The sequence below is a fragment of the Nannospalax galili genome, unplaced genomic scaffold, assembly GCF_000622305.1.
Source record: "Nannospalax galili isolate Female #2095 unplaced genomic scaffold, S.galili_v1.0 scaffold617, whole genome shotgun sequence".
Lineage (NCBI taxonomy): Eukaryota > Metazoa > Chordata > Mammalia > Rodentia > Spalacidae > Nannospalax > Nannospalax galili.
Window position 1 is genome coordinate 837,624 of NW_008341872.1, and position 18,588 is coordinate 856,211.

An 18,588-nucleotide genomic window follows, 5' to 3' on the forward strand; every position below is an offset into this window, starting at 1 on the left:
CCAAAGGTCAAGAACGTTAGAATAGAAAGTTAATAATTCTTAATAACATCATCTTTAGATCCTGTTAATGTGGTATAGTTAAATGAGTTTTTCTGTGTGTTGCTGATTTTAGTTATTGTGGTACTCCAGAGTTACCTTCTGTCATAATTTTACTGATATGCCAGAAGGGTTTCTTTTGGCTACTCTGAAATTAGAATAGATTGGTTCTATGAAATAAACATATATAACCATTTAAATTCCTTATTTGTTTCTTCATAGAGTTCTAGATTTTTCATTCACTCATTGGGAAAATATTAGGTTACTCAAATTCACATGTTAAATGGAAAATCATCTATGAAAGTGATGAGCACCTAGGAATACCTGCTTTTGAGACTTTTCTAGGTCAAAAAATATCTTGCCCATGTTTTATGATAGAATTAGAGGGGCATAAGAGAGACTATCACATTATACTAGCATGGACCACAGCATCTGAGACTCCAAAATAAATAGGATAGCCTCCCATTCAGGCGAACATTGAACAGAGGCATTTTCATCGTGTTTTAATTTCTAAAGTACACCAAATCATTCCCCAAACGAGGCCAGTGTGATAGGGATCAAATTTAATGCATGAGCTTTGCTAGTTGAATTCTACTCCCCTCTCCTGTGCCCTTTTCCCCATTAGCTTCTAACTTACTTTTTAGACACAGGTGAAGAAAAGATCATGAGAAACCATAGATTTATCTGAGAAAGGACTGAGAGCAATTGGTGGGAGGAAAAAGGAGAAACGAGAAGGAAGAGAGAAGAGTCCAAAAGCTTGTACAGGCGAGAAGGAAAAATCCATCAAATATGTAAGCAGAACTATATGGAGGGATTTATTAAACTTTATATCTTTTATGTCTATAATATTTATAAAGAAGATGTTATGTATAGGACATTGAATGGTGAATGTTCAAGATCATGAACAGGAACACTTAACATCTGAAACACCTCAATTCCGCTAAAACTGATCTATTCCAACCAAATCCACCAAGGTTTTTAATTAACATGATAACCTAATTAAACATTTATACAGAAGATTAAAGGTCCAAGAAGAGCCAACATGGCTCCTAAAAAGTAAAGTTGAAGAAAAGGACTTGCTATTATGGTTTGGATAGAAAAATGTCTCACACAGGCTCATGTGTTTGAACACTTAGTCCTTTGTGAGTAGCACTGTTTTGGGAGGTTGTAGAATCTTTATAAGTTGGGGCCTAGGTGGAAGAAGCGAATCTCTAGGAGATGGGCCTTGAGATTTATAGCCCAGCCCCACTTTCTATCCTCTCTCTGCTTTCTAATCTGCCTAAATTGTGGGCAAGCTCCTGCCACCACAGACAGCCAGGAGCTGATCCTGACTCCATGCCCTCCCTGTGATGACTGACTATCTCATCAGACCAAGAGCCAGAATAAGGTATTCCTTCCTCTAGCTGTTGCATGTCAAGTATATGATCACAAAAATGAGAAAAGTAACTAAAACACTTGCTAGCAGCACTTCTGATGAAGCCTCAGTAATCCCTCCTGGCTATGGGAGGAGCTGACAGTGGAAGACACCGTGAACATCCCTTCTCTGAAAATATGAAATCCCAATTCCTCCAAAATCCAAAACTTTTTGAATATAGATTCAAATCCTCAGGTTAAAATTTTTTTAATTTGAAACACCTTTTTCGGATGCCAACATTTCTATTAGAGATACCCAACCTGTAGAGACTCCAGAAACATTAGCTTTTATGAAATTTTGATCCATGGTGAGGTGGTCTAAAAGATCAACCATGAGATTAGGCCCAGAGGCAGCATGCGTCCCAGGGCAGCAATGAAGGCAGTCCAACATGTTTACAGATGATAACATAGTAGCACAATGTCAAAAGTTTAGACACCATAGCACTAGCCAATAAACAAACCAGGGGAAAATGATGTTTTCCATGAGAACAAGAAATACATCAAATTAGATGCTCATTTTGCACCATCTGCACACCAGAATAACTCGGAAGTCAGAAACCTGACAAGCTCAAAATGTTAAAATTTTAGTAGAAAAAAGTCTTTTTATGTTTTAATATTTTCATTTATATCAGGGGAATATCCCTCATTAGGAGATAGTCATGTTCAAACTATAAAAGTTCCTTTCTTACAGACTGACTTCTATAACATTACCAAAGGAAATCCCAGAACAGGTCAAAGTTTTTCTATTATCTACAGATTAGACAACTTCTAGCTTCACAAAGATATATCCAGTATCTAGAAAAGTTTCACAGTCCAGGAATTTTAATTCCGTTAGACTGGTTCCTTTAATTTTGCTTATTCATTGCCTTCCTCTCAACAAAATTTTAAGCAGCACATTTATTTTAGTCTTGTTCTGATTTTTCTTTTTTTCTAAGATAGGTTGTTACTCTGTAGCCCTGATTGGCCTGGAACTATGTAACCCAAGCTAGCCTCAAACTCAGAGAGCTCTACCTGCATCTGCCTCCTGGGTGCTGGGATTAAAGGTATGGGGCACAACACCCAGCTCTCTTCTGAATATTTTTAATCAATTAGAATTCATTTCATTGTTGACCAATCCTAGATATTTCTGACATACACAGGTAATAATAGCATTATACTCTACATGCAGCAAGGATGCTACCTCCTTTCATCAGGACAGGAAATGTCTCTTTAATTACCATCACTTCGTATTAAGCAAATGTGAGAATTACAGACCAATAATTTGAAGGTAATGGTTTATTAGGAAATGGTCATGTCTTGATTAAGCTTTAGCTGAAGGGAAAAGTGCAATTTTATGATCCACATTCTACATCATTTTTCTTGGAAAGTGTCAGCAGGCAGCAGTTAGTCTAAATGGGAAGTTGGAAGGATCAGATGTGATAATAAAAGTATTACAGAGCACAGAGAAGTGAAAGGTAAGAAAGCTATGTCTTTGTCTTGAGTAAATCACTTGGCCATTCTTACCCAAAGGTGAAATAAGCAGTCACCCCTACTAGGATTAAAGAGTAGGTTGGTGTCTGATAAGGAAGAAATAATACTAAAAACACACAGCATGGCAGAACTTCCCTCTCTGGAGAGGTATGCAAGGAATGTGCAGAGTTCCCAGGACAGCCTCCTCTGCTCCAGAGAAGTCACAGCAAGGTCAGTCTTTCTTAGGGGAACTTTTCTTATTTGCAAGTTCCACAAATGGGATTTTTAGGTCCAGAGATTTGTCATTTTGAATTGAGGCGATAGATGCAGGGGGCGAAAGGGCTACTAGGAGGTAGGTTGAACATCCCTAATCCAAGCATTCGAAATCATAAATGTTTCAAAATCTGAAATTCTTTCAACATTGACATGACATCAGAAATGGAAAATTTCAAATCTGACCTTGTGTTTTGGGTCCTAGTCAAAATACAGGCATACTAAAAATATTGTATAAAATTAACTTTAGCTATGTGTTTGTGGTATATGAAGCATAAATGAATTTTCTGTTTAGAACTGGGTCCCATGCCAAAATTATTTCATATATATGAAATATATATTCAAATATTCAGGATTTTTAAAAATCTGAAATTTGTTCTGTTCTCAAGGGTTTACAAGGGTTTAGGCTAAGAAAGAGAAAACCTGTGCCACAGAACACAAGTCCAAGAGAACTTGCTCAGTTCCAACCTCCACACATTTGGGCTGGGCTACAAATGGTCACATCTTTTTTACCATGGTTTCCTACAGAGGCAATTCAGCACCTTAATAAACTCAGCAGTATACCAACAAGTGCTTTTGTTCAAGGCCTTTGGACATGAGCTTAAAGTATGCATTTCAATAACTGCTTCATATCTCGGAATGAGGCTCAGAAACCACATTTGGACAATAGCTAGGACTCACTTCTAAGCGTCTCAGTTCAGAGGAAAGTGCAGAATGTCAGGACAGAGCCTGAGGACCACATGCCCTGTAGGGAGCGTTCTCTTAGAATAGATAGCTTGTTGTTCTTAGAGACATAAAGGTCCACTCTTGGAGTTTTAAACAACATTCAATTTCTTTAGCTCTGAGAGGTTTACTGACTTGGCTTGGTATCTGATTTCTTTTCTAGCCTCATGATTATAGTCTGGTTTTATTCAGAATAATTTTTTGCCAACACCCTGCTCTAGAAGGCCTATTATGTGTAAACTACTTTGTGAAAATCACTTTCTAAGCTTTGACATTCAGTCAGACAAAAACCCTTTTATGGTTTGGTTTCGTTTTTTCTGTCACCAGATTTGAAGCCTTTCTTCAAGAAATCAAAAACAGCCACTATTTTCCAAATCACTTAGACTTCATGTTCTATAGCCACCAGCAGGTGAAACACAAAGAAATGGATATGACTACACATGAGACGCATGTGTTCACAAATGCACAATGAGATCAATTAAACAAATGTTCCATTATGTTCAGTCCCCAGCCACTTCTCACACAAAGCATTATACACACAGTCTTCCAAGATGACCAATCCCAGCACTTCAAGGGTACGTACCTTGCCCAAGTGACAACGCTTTTCTGCATCCAGGTTCTGCATCAATGAGGGTTAAAATATTACTGACCTAAATGGTTATTACAAATATTACATACTGATTAATTAATATCAATTGGCTCTTTCACATGGAAGAAACGGAGATACAGCAACGTCAAGATATATATCCAAGTTATCAGAGTCTACTGAATCCTGTCAGGTGAAGCCAGCAGCAAATCTTTCTGGCTTGCAGTCCTGGTTCATACTATACACATCCTGCACTACTTGTGAGTAGATGCTTTATAATTCTTTGAGAAGAATTCATCTTCTGTCTCTAGGCACTAAGCTGACCATGAGCACAGGGGTCTCTACAGTCAGTCCAGAAGATTATGGACTGATGAAAAATCTAAGGGAGCTCTCAAAGCCACAAAGAAATAGACCACCAGCAGCAGCAGCTTCTGGAGTTAAATAAATAAATAAATAAATAACTGAAGGCAGATAAATAAAACAACTGATTTGAAATGAAAATTGATTTGAAATAAAAATTGTGTCCAGGTCTAGACATTTTTTTTATTAATGTTCATAACAGCTCCTCTGATGAACCTTAAATCCTTACATTATGCCAGGGTCAGCCTCTACCCTGACCCTTGACTCTTTTTTTTATTTAAAACATGCTTTATTTAGCAATACAACTTATATATTAAATAGCATTTTAATAGAGCAGTTTTATATAGATTTAAACAGAATAAAAAAGAGAAATATTTCAGGTTTCAAAAACCTTCCCCCAGGGCTAGAGAGAGATGCTCGGTGGTTAAGAGCAGGGACCCAGGTTCGAATCCCAGCACCCACATGGTGGCTAAGAACCATCTGTAACTCCAGTTCCACTGGATCTGATGCCCTCTTCTGATCTCTGCAGGTACTGAATGACACTGGTGCACATATGCATGCAAGCAGTACACTCATACACATAAAATAAAAATAATAAATATTTTTTAAATCACTTTTTATAAACGGGTCAGTGTGACAAATTATTGAGAGAGCAGACATGTCCTATTCCTACAGCATTAATCATCAATGGAACTAAAAAAGAAAGCCCAAGTTTCAAAATCACTACCTTAAAGGAGTAATACATGTTGAATTCTTTTGGAATGCAAAAATGATTCCTCTGTTCCAATACACAGAAAGTTGAATTCACATATCCACCATGAAAAAGGAAAAAAAAGCAACTAGGATGGATTTGAAACTAGAAAAGAAAAGCTTTATATCCTCTTTCAAGACTTATATGTCCTTTTGCCTATACTGAGTCCTTTATCATCACCAAATATTACCCTCTCTTGGTCTCCTTTCTAAATTTTTATAGTTTATACCCAAACTCAGAAAAAAAGAAAAAAAAAAGCGTTCTCCCTCATATATGGATTGTAGCCTATAATGTATATGTGTATATATGAAAACAGGTATAAATGTAGATAAAGTCTAAAAGTTTAGGAAAATTTAAAACCCTTTCAAAAAGAACATTTAATACCACAGAGAACTGAGACATGTAACGCTGCCAATACTGGACTGTTTTTCACCTCTAAAAACAGCATAAACCCAGAACACGTCAATGTTGAAAGTGGGGCCTTTCTTAGTTAATAATTTTTTTTCTTCTTTCCATTATAAAAATATAATAACACATTTACAGGAAGCTTGGGAAATGTAAAATAAAATTAAATATTAAATAAATTATGATTTTAGTTTTATCTCAGCACTTTGCAAGCACGATATCCCAGCTTTTAATTATGTCCAAACACAGCAGACTCCCAGCCTGTTTCCTCGTTTAGAGTAAAAGGAAACCGCGGTGCGCGGCCTCCGAGGTTTCTTTGGGTTTTATCATTTGTCTCTGTGTTCAAATTAATTTGAGTAAACATTATTTGATCTGAACACTAATTTCTACATATTTATGTCCTTAGTCCTCATGGTTTAGTCCTCATATAATGTAAGTACTTGCTTACAACTTTCGAAGTTCCGAGAGGCATTTCCTATTTACCAGAAGAAGGGAATAGGGTTGGGGGGGGGGGGTTGGATACAAAGCTACCATTTTTTGCAAGAAGTCTGATTATAAAATTGAAATATTTATGAGCCAATTTTTTCACTCAAAATAGGTTTTATCATTTCCTTTGGAATGAAAATCCATATTTTAAACACAGATGACCTCCATTACTGAAAGAATATACTAAAATGTCGAAACAACTGAGGCCACAGTCTACTTACTGGCTTCAGTTTCTGAAAGAGCTGTATGTATAATCCACATGGAGCTTTGAACAAATTCTGAAGGATCAGTATCATCCTCATTTTACAGATGGAAATAGAATACCCAGAGAAGTAAAAGTGACTTGCAGTATTTATTAAGGCCAGCTGTGTGCAGAAGGCACAGGAAATAGTCAGCTGCCTTAGGAACCCCACGGTGGTAGATTTAAGAAAGTCTTTGATCATTTAGTCTTTCTCAAACTTTTGAGATTTGAGAGCTAATTAAAACACACACACACACACACACACACACACACGCCAGGCATGGAAATGCATACCTGTAACCCTAGCACATAGGAAACTGAGGCAGGAGGATTGCAAGTCTGAAGCCAGTCTGGGCTACCTAGCAAGTTCCAGGCCAGGCTGAGCTACATGTAAGAAACAGCTCAGATAGGGAGGAGAAAGGGACCTGGACCTAGGCATTTTTAGTTAAATTATCCAGGTGATCTAATTCATGTTAAAGTGCATGTGCGTGAATTCTGTGAAAGACAGACTCTTGCTGTCTGCTTTTGTAAGTACGAAGGCAGATAGCTAAAGGTTAATTTGCCACACGAAGCTTTGGATTCAGTGAAAGCATAAGAGGACTTGTGGTGGACTTTGCCACTGAAACAGCTTATTTAGGAAGCGAACAGTGAGTGATGCTCAAACTTTAGGGTGTCAGAATGATTCAGAGAGCTGTGGGGTTCTACTCTATGATTTGTAGTTCATTGGGCTTGAGGTAGGACTGTAGGCTGAGCATTTTTTATTGATTTTTTTTGTAATTTTCATTCAATATAATTTGATGGTAATTGATTTTTCCCTTATTCATACCTCCCCTTACTGCCCCCTACCCACTTTAATGTGCTGGAGTACACACACACACGCACACACGCACACACACACACACACACACACACACAAGACCTATAAAGTCTAATTTGTGTGCCCAAATGTCCTTCAGTGTGGTCCATCCACTGGGGCCTGGTTAACCTACCAGGAGTCCCATCTTTGAAAGACACTGTCTCTCCCACTTCCAGCAGCTATTGATTGCCAAAAGTTCCTTAGGTTGAGTTGGGGTTTTTTACCCACTTCCCCATGTCTATGCTGAGATTATGCTGAGATTTTTTTTTTCTGGTTTAAGTTCTCATGGGACTTGTTCATGTTGTCACCATTGTTGTGAGCTCTTATGAGTAACTGACCAGCTGTCTGGAACTCTGTTTCCTTGTGGTCACCCACCACCTCTGGATCCTACAATCTTTGCCTATCTCCCTCTTTTGCAATGATCCCTGAACCTTGAGAGGCAGAAGTTTGATATAAGTGTCCTATTCAGGGATAAGCACTCTGCACATAGCTCTCCCCCATGCCCTGTGACCTGTCTAGCCTCAGGTTCCTAAGCCTAATATCAATGTCAGATATGGACTTCATCCTATGAAGTGACCTTAAATTCAATTAGAGAGTGGTTGGTTACCCCTATAATATTACCAGGCCAGTTGTTGTTCACGGGATTTATAGCTGGGTAAGGTTGATGATTACGTTTTCCTTCTGGTACCATGTATAGCACCTTCTAGCACTATGAACACTATAAGTTGAGAGTTTTTAACAAGTTCCTGCTGCTACTGCAGCCCCTGGCCCAAAGGCTGCAATTTGAGACCAGAGATACAAATAAATAAAGGATTTTTTAACCCAGGCTGAGTATGAGAATCATTCAAGTCAGGTTTCTAAGCTATTCCTGCCAGGCCCTCAGCCATGATGCTAGTATAACAGACCTGGGCAGAGCCTGGGCATGGGTAGTTTTTAAAACTCAGCCTTACCTAAGGTGTTTCTAGAGAGCAGACAGAGCTGAGAACAGCAGGGCCTAAGACTTCAGGGAAAGTCTAGGCAGCATCAGGCCTCAGGGGGCAGACCTCATCATAGACGTCCATGAATGCAGCATCTAAATGGTCATTCTAATGTCCTTTCCCCACTCAGAATCGATGCATTGATATTATGGCTGGGAGGCCTTTTAAACGCATTTCCAAGGGCTGTCAAGATAATACCCAAGAGATACCCGTCAGGTAAGGGCACTGACTGTCCAACCCGAGTTCTATTCCAAACCCACATGGTGGAAAGAGAAAACCAACTTCAACAAGTGCGTTCCTATGGCATGTGCAACCCCCACACACAAACAATAAATAAATATATATGTGTAATAATTTAAATTTAAAAATAAATCTTACACTTTTGTATCAAAGTAAAAATAAATAAAAATTCTGATGACTCACAGCGATAAACAGTAGCACTAGATTTTTTTTTTTCTTTCAACAATGCTGCCCTCTACTGTCTGTCCATATTATCACCGTGTAAAACCCACCTGAGCTGTCAGTAACATTATTCCTGTCAGGTAACTTGGGATTTTTTAATTACACTTTTCTATTTTCATTTGGGCAATATGAATCCCCAGCTGTGACCTCTCCATTCTCCCACAACTGCTTTGCTGGCTGCAGCCTCCTCCCACGGGGGTGCCTGGCTACCTCCGGCCCCCATCCTCCCGCCCCAGCTCTCCTCTTCAGAGCCAAAGCCACACACAGCAGGGGGAAGGAGTGACCTGTAACTGCAGGCCTGCCTCACCTTTGCCTCAGTTCTCACATCGCCTCTCTTCATCTGCATCACAGTTTATTGAGAAGACATCAATTGAGAACGTCTGTCTCCCACTATGAGTTCCATAAACTCAGCTCTTGGTCCCTGCTCCTGGCACCCCCACCACGGTGCTCTGGTCCCTGCTCCCCACCCCAGGTGCTCTGCCTGGACCCTAGTGTTCTTTGTCCTCCCTTCCCAGATCCCTAGTGGGCCTCACTGGTGACTTACTCATTCTAGGTCATTCCCAGTGCTCTCATCTCTCCTCTCTGAATAACCCTTAAGTTACTGCCCTATTTCTATGGGGCATTCATCTGAAAACTTGTTGAGCTTGTACAAGTTGTCTCCAAAGCCTGCCTGCCTGCCCCATTGTCCTTCCATCACTCCACCCTGACTTTGGGTCCTCACACTGACTGGCACTGCTCTTATGGTCTATGGTCACTCTCCATGTGTGCAGCCCTGTCTGCTGCCTTTTGACTTGGATGGTCACCATGTTCCACCCAGTTGACCTCCTTCTTGAATCACTTTACTGTTCTTGGCTCTAAAACGTCCCTGCCCTCTGGCTCCTGATCAGTCAACTCACTGCACAAGGCCCTCTCTGTGACCTCAGGCTGGCAATGTGAACTTCTTTTTCTCTTCGGACTTCTGCCACTATGACAGCCCAATCAATAGGCCACCCTCCTAAACAGACCAGTGTCCAGCCAAGACAGTGCTTTGTTCCACATATCCAGCAACATCAACACCACCTCCAGTTCACCCATAGTATCTCCAGTTTACTTGAATCCAAAGAAGAGCCCTTGGTTTTCCTCCCAAACCCTATGCCTCCTCTCTGTAAATAACCAAGTATCTTGGAGAAGTCTTGATTCCTCCCCGTCTTCTACGTACCACACTCAGCCTGTCTTAACTACCACCACCTTCCTCTGGGTCACCCTTGTCTCCTGCCTGCAACACTGCAGAACCTTCCTGGAGGTCTTTACTCCAAGCCTCTCCTTCCTACTGATTGTCCACAGCACAGACAGGGATGGCCTTCTGGCACATGATCTAGAATGACAAACTGTCTCCTTCCCTTACCTCAAAATGTCAACAATCCCATTGAACCTTTAATAACACAAATAGCTTTGTTTGCCTCTGCCAACTCGTCTCATATTTCTGACCTTCCTTGCTAGGCTTCTGTCACCTGGCTTCCTTCCAATCACTGGAATTCACTGAGCTCTGTCCTGCTTAGGACCTCTATACATACTGTTCCGTCTTCCTAAAATGGTCTTCCCTGTGCTTCAAATGACTGACTCCTTTTAATGCTACAAGTGGAACATTTCTGACTCTAATTCAGTAGATCTTCCCTTTCATTTCCTATCTAGACCCCCTTCTGCTTTCTTTATAGCACTTTTCGTTTTATAATTGCTTGTTTACTTCGCCATCTTTGCCACTCAACTCTGAACTCATTGAGTCTAGGAACTTCATTTTACTCATTGGTGAATCCAGAAACTGGCTTAATGGCTGGTAAATACCAAACTTTTACTGCGGGAGTCGAGTAAGTAAACGAGTGTTCGAGAACAGTCACAGCTTCCTCTCTGCCATAACTGCTCCAATCAAGGTTTCAGTAACATTACGTGTCCTGGCCACCTCACTGTTCTGTCTTCTCCCTAAATGACTGCAGAGGTCAGATGGGGGAGTCTTCCAGTTCAGTTGCTCTTTGTGGACCTCTTTAGTGCTTCCAACATGTTTGGGGCACCTTAACATCTCCAGCTCCCAAATAGCATGTGCCTAATGAATGCTGCTGATTGGATGAACTCCTAGCTCTGGATAAAAAAGGATGAGAACAAGGTGGGACCTAGTACAACGATGGAGGTATCTAATCTGGGACAGAAATACAGAAGAATGGCTCCAACCTCCAGAAAGGTTTATCACCTCCATTTGTACACTAAAAGAGGGAGAAGCCATTTCTTACAGCTTTTACCATATTTATTTAATAAAGGATAAATGAACCTTATAAGTTAGGTGCTGTGATCAGATATTGATTGGAAAGAAAAATATTTAGTTCATAGACCAAATTCTATCTCTGGGAGAGGAGACAACAGTAATGGATACATTCCCCTCTTCTAAACAGACTAACCAAGTACATGACACATGTAAACTAAACAAAGAAGCCAAGACCCTAACCCTGGCCTTCTCATCCCAAATCCTGCACCCTATCAACTTAATGTTTCCTTCTATGACATACAAATAAGAATACATCTACCCCAAGCCAAGTGCAGCAGCACATACCTACAATCCCAGCACCCAGGAGACAAAGGCAGGAGGCCAGCCTGTTCTACTAGGTGAATTCTAGACCAATCAGGTCTGCATAGTGACACTCTGTCTCAACCAAAAACAAGAAAGAGATAGAGAGGTAGGGGAGGGAAGAGGAGGGAGGGGGTAAAGAATGCGTCTACTCTAACTCATGAGCAACGTTCTGAAGAGCATTTGCTTACAGGTATTATTGGGGTATCGAGAAGCCGAAGACTACAACCCTTAAATATGTCAAATAATCTGGCATCCTGGAAGTGTATCTGACTTGTTTTGTAGAAGAAATCCAACCCTGCCTGAGGATTTTGCTGAACTGAACTTAAGGCTCTTCTTGCCTCCTAGTTCTGCATCTCATCTGGCTGGTGCCAAAAGGATTAGCTTAGCTCCACCCCATGGGGGAGAGGATTAATATTCCTGATCAGGAAATGTGATGTCTGGCTAGAAGAGGCTAGTGAGTAAACTGGGTGGGCCCACCAGCAGACCTTGGTGAAATCAATTACATGGGTGTCTCAGAACAAAGTTTGGTTCAAAGTGGTCAAGGACAGGGTGTGTCAAAGTGGGTTTTGAGCCTCTGTCCCTTCAACTGTTCATTCAGAATTTTACATGTTTATCTTCCTGCTAAACACACTGTTACTGAGTCATCTCTATTAAGCAGCTATTGATGGTGAAGACCAGCTCTGCAAATCCCACATACAGAAGAGACAGGCCATCCACCCTAAAGAGTGTATTCTACAAAGTCAAACAAATACTTTCCCTCACTTCTCACTTTGGTGAACAAGATATTCAGGTTCTACAAGAGATTAATCATGTGTTCCTTTATCAGACCAAGAACTATCAAGCAATAAAAGTAAAGGAAGAACTTATAGTGGTCATTAAACATTCGATTTTGCTTAATTTTATTGTTGTAACCTGAAAATGGAGTGTCAGTTTACCTAAAAGTACTGTCCAGTCTCCAAACCATCAATATTGAATGTACGTTGTTACCAGTATAAGAGTAATTATATTAAATAATTGCATTGAACTTCTAACCTTTGAAAAGAGGAGAGAGAAAGGCACATAACTCTGAAAAGTAGATAAGCTCACTCATGGACCACTGTTCGGGCTCCCATAGAAATTGTTCGTGCTATGACACACGTGATCAACCAAGGCATGGCCATGTACTGGGGCACCTCAAGGTGGAGCGCTATGGAGATTATGGTGAGTTCATTTCTATTTGCAAATGGCTACTGAGTTCATTATTGATTTTTAGATACTGTGTGTAAATTGAAAGATCTCTTGTAGACTTTTCTCACAATCACCATGACATTGGAATTCTAGAATCAATTCCATCATTAAAGAGATGGGTATCAGGGCTGGAGCTCGGCAGTTCAGAACACAACAGAAGAGTCCAGATCCCTAATAGGAATCATGTTTTAGCATGTTCTTTGGTGGCAAAAGGGCAGAGTGACTCTCACAGCTAATGAGATATATGACAGAGTATTCTAGCTTTCTTATAATAAGCTTATTAGTAACTATTGCAACATACTACATACAGATCACATTTTTATGTTAGTCTGAGTTTTATTTAAGGACCTAATGGTAGTCAAACTACATTTTCTTTAATTCATTTTCTATAATTCAAACTTTGACTAGTTTTCCCTGGACTTTACTAAGTCTTACACTCTCAAAGAATAAGGATTTCTCACATTTGGCATTGCGCTAAGTGAGATTTGTGGACATAACTCTACAGGTTACTTGGCTTTTTTCCTTGATTTGTATTGACTTCACTGACATGAAAATTTCCCATGTAAATGAATCACAGTGAAGCTTTACCACTCATCAGTATAAATTCAGTTGCAATCTCTTCCCTCCCTAGGAAGCCTATTCTGTCGCACGGCAATTCAATATGATCCCACCAGTCTGTGAACAAGCTGAGTACCATCTTTTCCAGAGAGAGAAGGTAGAGGTTCAACTACCAGAGCTCTACCATAAAATAGGTAATCTTCAAAATCATATCTACTGATTACTTTTAACAATATGAGAATCAGTGATTTGGGGGGAAAGTGTTGGTTGGTAAAATGCTTTCTTAAATGTTCCTAATTAATACAGGAATTACAAGAACTGCATATCTTAGAGACTGTCCATATTTAGTCTACAAGGTATCACTGATGAAAATCACAGAGTTGTAAATTGTGACCAGCATATGAACTATACTCAGCATATTCAAAAATGCATACACAATGAGGATCCAGTAGAGAAACTCATCTTTTTTGAGAGCTTGCTGTAGCTCAAACATGCATCTATGAGTAGACCTCCCAAAATGGGTAGATAGACACATTCATTTCCCAGGCTGTGCCTGACTCTGAATGAGATAGAGGGAATTCAACAATAATGAACAAGCCAGGTACAAGACATTCCTGTGGAAGTAGTGCTTGGGGATGGGAATATATATATACAAAATAAACACAAGGACTTTGGAAATTAGAAACATGAATAGGCCATATTTTCAGGCTTAAATATCAAAGCAGTTTCCAGAGACAGCCATTTTTATTTTTAAATTTTTTAATTTTATGTGTATGAGTTTTTGCCTGAATGTATGTAAGTGCACTTTTTCGTGCAATGACCAAGGAGGTTAAAGAGGACATTGGAGCCCCTAGAACTGGCATTAGGGATAGTTAGCTGCCTTGTGGATGCTGGGAACTAAGCCCAGGTCTTCTGCAAGAGCAACCAGTGCTCTTAACTGCTAAGCCATCTCTCCAGTTTCCAGAAACAACTCTTTTCCTACGATTAATAGGAAAAGCTGGATTTAAAAAAAAAAAAAAGATAAAAATTCAATGTCTGTTGTTTCTGCTACTTACCAGGCATTTACTACATTCTAGGCATTGTGCTCTTGCTATGCACCAGGCCTGTGTCAGATACTGAACAGAGAGGCCAAGCACTGAATTTCTTTGCAAGTGGAGGCTCTTAGCTCTCCATCTATGAATTACTGCTATGAAAAGATTGTGGATAGGGCATATTTTTTAGCTTGCCTACATGGCTCACTCCCAAGAACAGATAGTGCATGTTTAATTGGTTTATAAAAGAATGAAGCACAATTTGTAAGTCCTAAGCTGTAATGGAAAGATGGATGGTATTAACTCATTTATTTGGCCAGCTTTCTTCTATTAACTAACTAAGCTCTGTTTAAACACACCCTCACATTTGATTCCACTTTGCACAAGCAATTTTCTAAGGATCTTTTCTTTCCTTCCCTAGGGGTTGGTGCAATGACTTGGTCTCCACTCGCCTGTGGAATTATCTCAGGAAAATACGGAAATGGGGTGCCCGAAAGTTCCAGGGCTTCATTGAAGGTATTTCCCTCAAGTTCTAGAAGTCTTTGGGGGTGGGGGGTGGCAAGAAGGAAGAAGCCACATTAGAAGGGCTCTGCAGCAGCCCAGGCCTTCCCAACTGCAGCAGACCATGGCTTTGGCCAGCCATGGCCTCTGTCAGACCCCCTCTCAGCCTCTTCCAGGTCTCTGTGCTCCTGGCCAGGCATCATTAGTCAGCCCTTTGTAATCTGCTGCACAGAAAATTTTCCCTTTCTGGAGGCTGGAAGAAAAGTGTCCAATGACCTGGTTACTTGTAGAGCTCTAATCCCTACATTTTTACTTATTCTTATGTTAAAGAAAGCATTCCATTCTATGTCTGGAAGTGTCAAAATTCAAAATCCCTTTTCTATATAAGAGGATTTAATTTCCTTTTCTTGAGAAAACAAAATTTAATCCATAGAGGCTTAGTCCATTTGAGGCTAACAGCTGTAGTTGAGTATGGCTAGAGGTTGTCTTATATTTTCTGTGTGTTGGGGCCCAGGGTAAAGAGAGAGGGTCACGGGAGACAGATACTTAGCAGTGTCTCCAGCCTCCAGCCTCTGCTCTGCCCACTGACTCTTTGTCTGTAAGTCTATATGCATTGTACAAAGTGATGGGTTTCTCAGTGACATTTTTATTCAACTATATCATGTCCTTTGTCCATATTCTCTCATTACCCTCTCCTGTCCCCATCCTGCCTCCTAGTTCCCTTCCTCTTCCCAAATTATTCCCATTCATGCTGTGTGTGTGTGTGTGTGTCTCTGCTTGAGTCTTGTAACTTAAATTCTGCTCTGAAGCATAAAGATTTTCAAAATCATAGAAACAAAAATATCTCCATTCAGGACCTCTTGGTGACTAATTTATTGGGGAGTACTACAAATATCTTTCCTTATTCATAACAACATGTCTGCATTTTAAAAGCTTGAGAAAATGTTCAATAACATTAGAATCACAAATGACTCTGCAAGCGAAAGAGAATATAGGCATCTTTAATACAGACAAGGCAAAATCATCATAAGAGAAGGCATGTGCCTGATCCAGGCCTCCATCAGCATTAGCTAGCAGAACAGCCCAAGCCTTTGATCAGTGTAGCTGGGACTACCTACAAGAGGGGCCTTCCCTAGCCTTTTCAAAGTTCTGAGCTTTTTACTTTCCTTTCTGCCTATTAAAGTTGAGCTTTTAATTTATTTGTTCTTTAAAATAACAAGATATAAACGTCCCCTAAAGCATGCCGACATGGCAGTGCTTCCAGGCTTTGTTTTTGGTTTTGGTCTTTTTGAGACAGGATCTCCTGTAGCTCCAGGTGATTTGGAACTCAGAGATCTGCCTGCCTCTGCCTCCTAAGTGCTGGGATTAAAGGCGTGCACCACCATGCCTAGGTTTTGTTTTTGTTTGTTTTTAATTAATGTAAAGCAGTTATCTCTGAATATTTAATGAGATCTTGTTCCTGAAAATTGAAAATAACTAAAAGCATCTTAGGGAAGAATGTGTAAGAGGAGGACGGCAAGAGGGGCATAAAGGACAAGAAGAGAAGAGAGTACTAACCTATGGTTTTACTGAGCATCTACTATGTGCCAAGTGGCCAGCTATGAGTTTTCATTTATTTCCTTTTATCCTCGCAGAAAGAAATGAACACAAAAGTCAGTTGTAGCTAAGCCAAGTTGCTATGCAAGTGTTCCTCTATTTATGATGGGGCCCAGATAAACCCACTCTAAACTGAAAATGTCCTGTCAAAAAATACAGTTACTATGGCTAACCTATTGACTATTAAATAGCTTAGGCTAACCTACCTTTTAAAATTTTTTTATTTACTAATTTGTGTTGTATGAGTGTTTATATGTATGTAACTGCATTCATGTCATGCAATGCCTGCAGAGGCCAGAAGGGGGCATTGAATCCCCTGGAACTGGACTTAGAGGTGATTGTCAGCCACCATGTGGGTTCTGAGAACTGAACCTGGGTCCTCTGCAAAAGCAGCCAGTGCTCTTAACTGCTGAGCCATTTCTCCAGCCCCTGGCCTAACCTATCTTAAATTGCACACACACACACACACACACACACACACACACACAAATTAGCCTACAGTTGGGTAAAATCATCTAACACAAAGCCTTTTTATACTGAATAGTATACTCATGTAATTTATTGACTGTTGCACTAAAAGTGAAAAACAGAAGGTTGTATTAATACATTTTTGCACATAAGAAAAAAATCCAAAGTCAAAAGACTATAAGTTGGAGAGCATCTGTGTATTCTTTTATGACTTCCTGAAAAATTCAAAGCACTTTCCATAGTGCTTTGTTCTATAGTGCAGGGTGTTTGTTCTCAGATTAACCCTATAAGAGGACAGCCTTGTCCCAGATGCAGAAGTTGAGGCACCATGACATAAGCAACATCAAGGTCATAAACTCGTAATGGATGATACTGACCTGGAGAGCCCAGGAATCTTGGTTGTCAGTTCATTGTCTCCCAAAGACATCTCTGTTTGCTTTCAAACCCGGGTTTTTGAGAGAAGAAACTGTTATGCTGCGTTTAGGCTGCATGACTGTCTAACCACCATTACCACTTGAGAAAAAACTCCACAAACAGATGAAAAAGCTTCCAAATGCACTAGCAAAAGGAGAAGGGGAATCACATAGAAAATCTGAAGGTGGCCAAGGCCAAACGTCACTTGGGAACTATCTGTATGTTTGCTTTCACAGAGTCAAGTCTGTAGCCACTGGAACATCCTTAACAATAAACATTAAGAGCTCTTACAAGTGAAAGGCAGTTGTTCATAAAGTATGATGCTTCAGAGTGCTGCAGACTCTCAAGGCTCTGAATTATCAATTGAGTGTTTTCAGAGTAACATGTATGTACTTAGAAAAGCCACTTGAAAGAAGCAACTCAGGACATAGTTAAGAATGAATTATAGTGCTAAAAGTAGAAAAATTTAGAATTGGGCAAATAGGTACATTGGCAACTTTTACTTCCTCCTCCCCAAAACTGAATATGTAAATGGTTTATATTTCACAGTGGCTGTTGAATTTCTATATTTTGTGTCTGTTATATTGAAGAATCAATTGAAGAATCAATCAAATTAGAAAAAAAAAAACTCTCTGGGGCTCTTTAAAAAAGATTCAACAGAGAATTTTCTGGAAGGTTCTTCTGGCTGGACCCATCCCTTTAACAATGGAGTTCTAACTCACATCTTAAGCTCTGAGTGCACTGCTGAGCAGTACACTGCTTCTTCCAATCTGTTTAACATCTCCTAGTAGATGTCCCATGGGTACCATCACACCTAATAGAATCTACTCTCCCATACCCTCCTCCTCCTCCTGCTCCCCCCCTCCTCCTCCTCCTCCCCCTCCTCCTCCCTCGGCTTTTGATCCTGTCATAGCCAATGAACTGCCTCCAATTAGGGTCCATCCCCAACCTCCTCCTGCTCCCCAGCCTCAGGCACAGCCAAGTCCTCCCCATGCTCCCCTTGCTGTACTCTCCCTTGCCTCCCATTCCAGGGCCCAACCCATCTCTCCTCCTTTCTCCAACTCAAACTCCCTCTCCACATCACTATCTTCCCCCTCTCCAGTGCCACTCTAAGTCCATCACCCTCTCTCCTTCCACTAACTCTCCTCTAAAAAAAAAATCCAAAACCTTAAACACCTC

The 18,588-nt window shown here is 40.3% G+C and overlaps 1 protein-coding gene across 1 annotated transcript in view; it reads left to right on the forward strand.

Annotated features, from left to right (window-relative positions):
- The window catches only part of Kcnab1 (potassium voltage-gated channel subfamily A member regulatory beta subunit 1), a 294,743-nt gene that overhangs the window by 254,892 nt on the left and 21,263 nt on the right, over positions 1 to 18,588 (forward strand). The window contains exons 9-11 of the mRNA XM_008837446.3: positions 12,729 to 12,814; positions 13,473 to 13,593; positions 14,852 to 14,946. Coding sequence (XP_008835668.1) covers positions 12,729 to 12,814; positions 13,473 to 13,593; positions 14,852 to 14,946 — 302 coding nt within the window. The remainder of the gene's footprint in view (positions 1 to 12,728; positions 12,815 to 13,472; positions 13,594 to 14,851; positions 14,947 to 18,588) is intronic.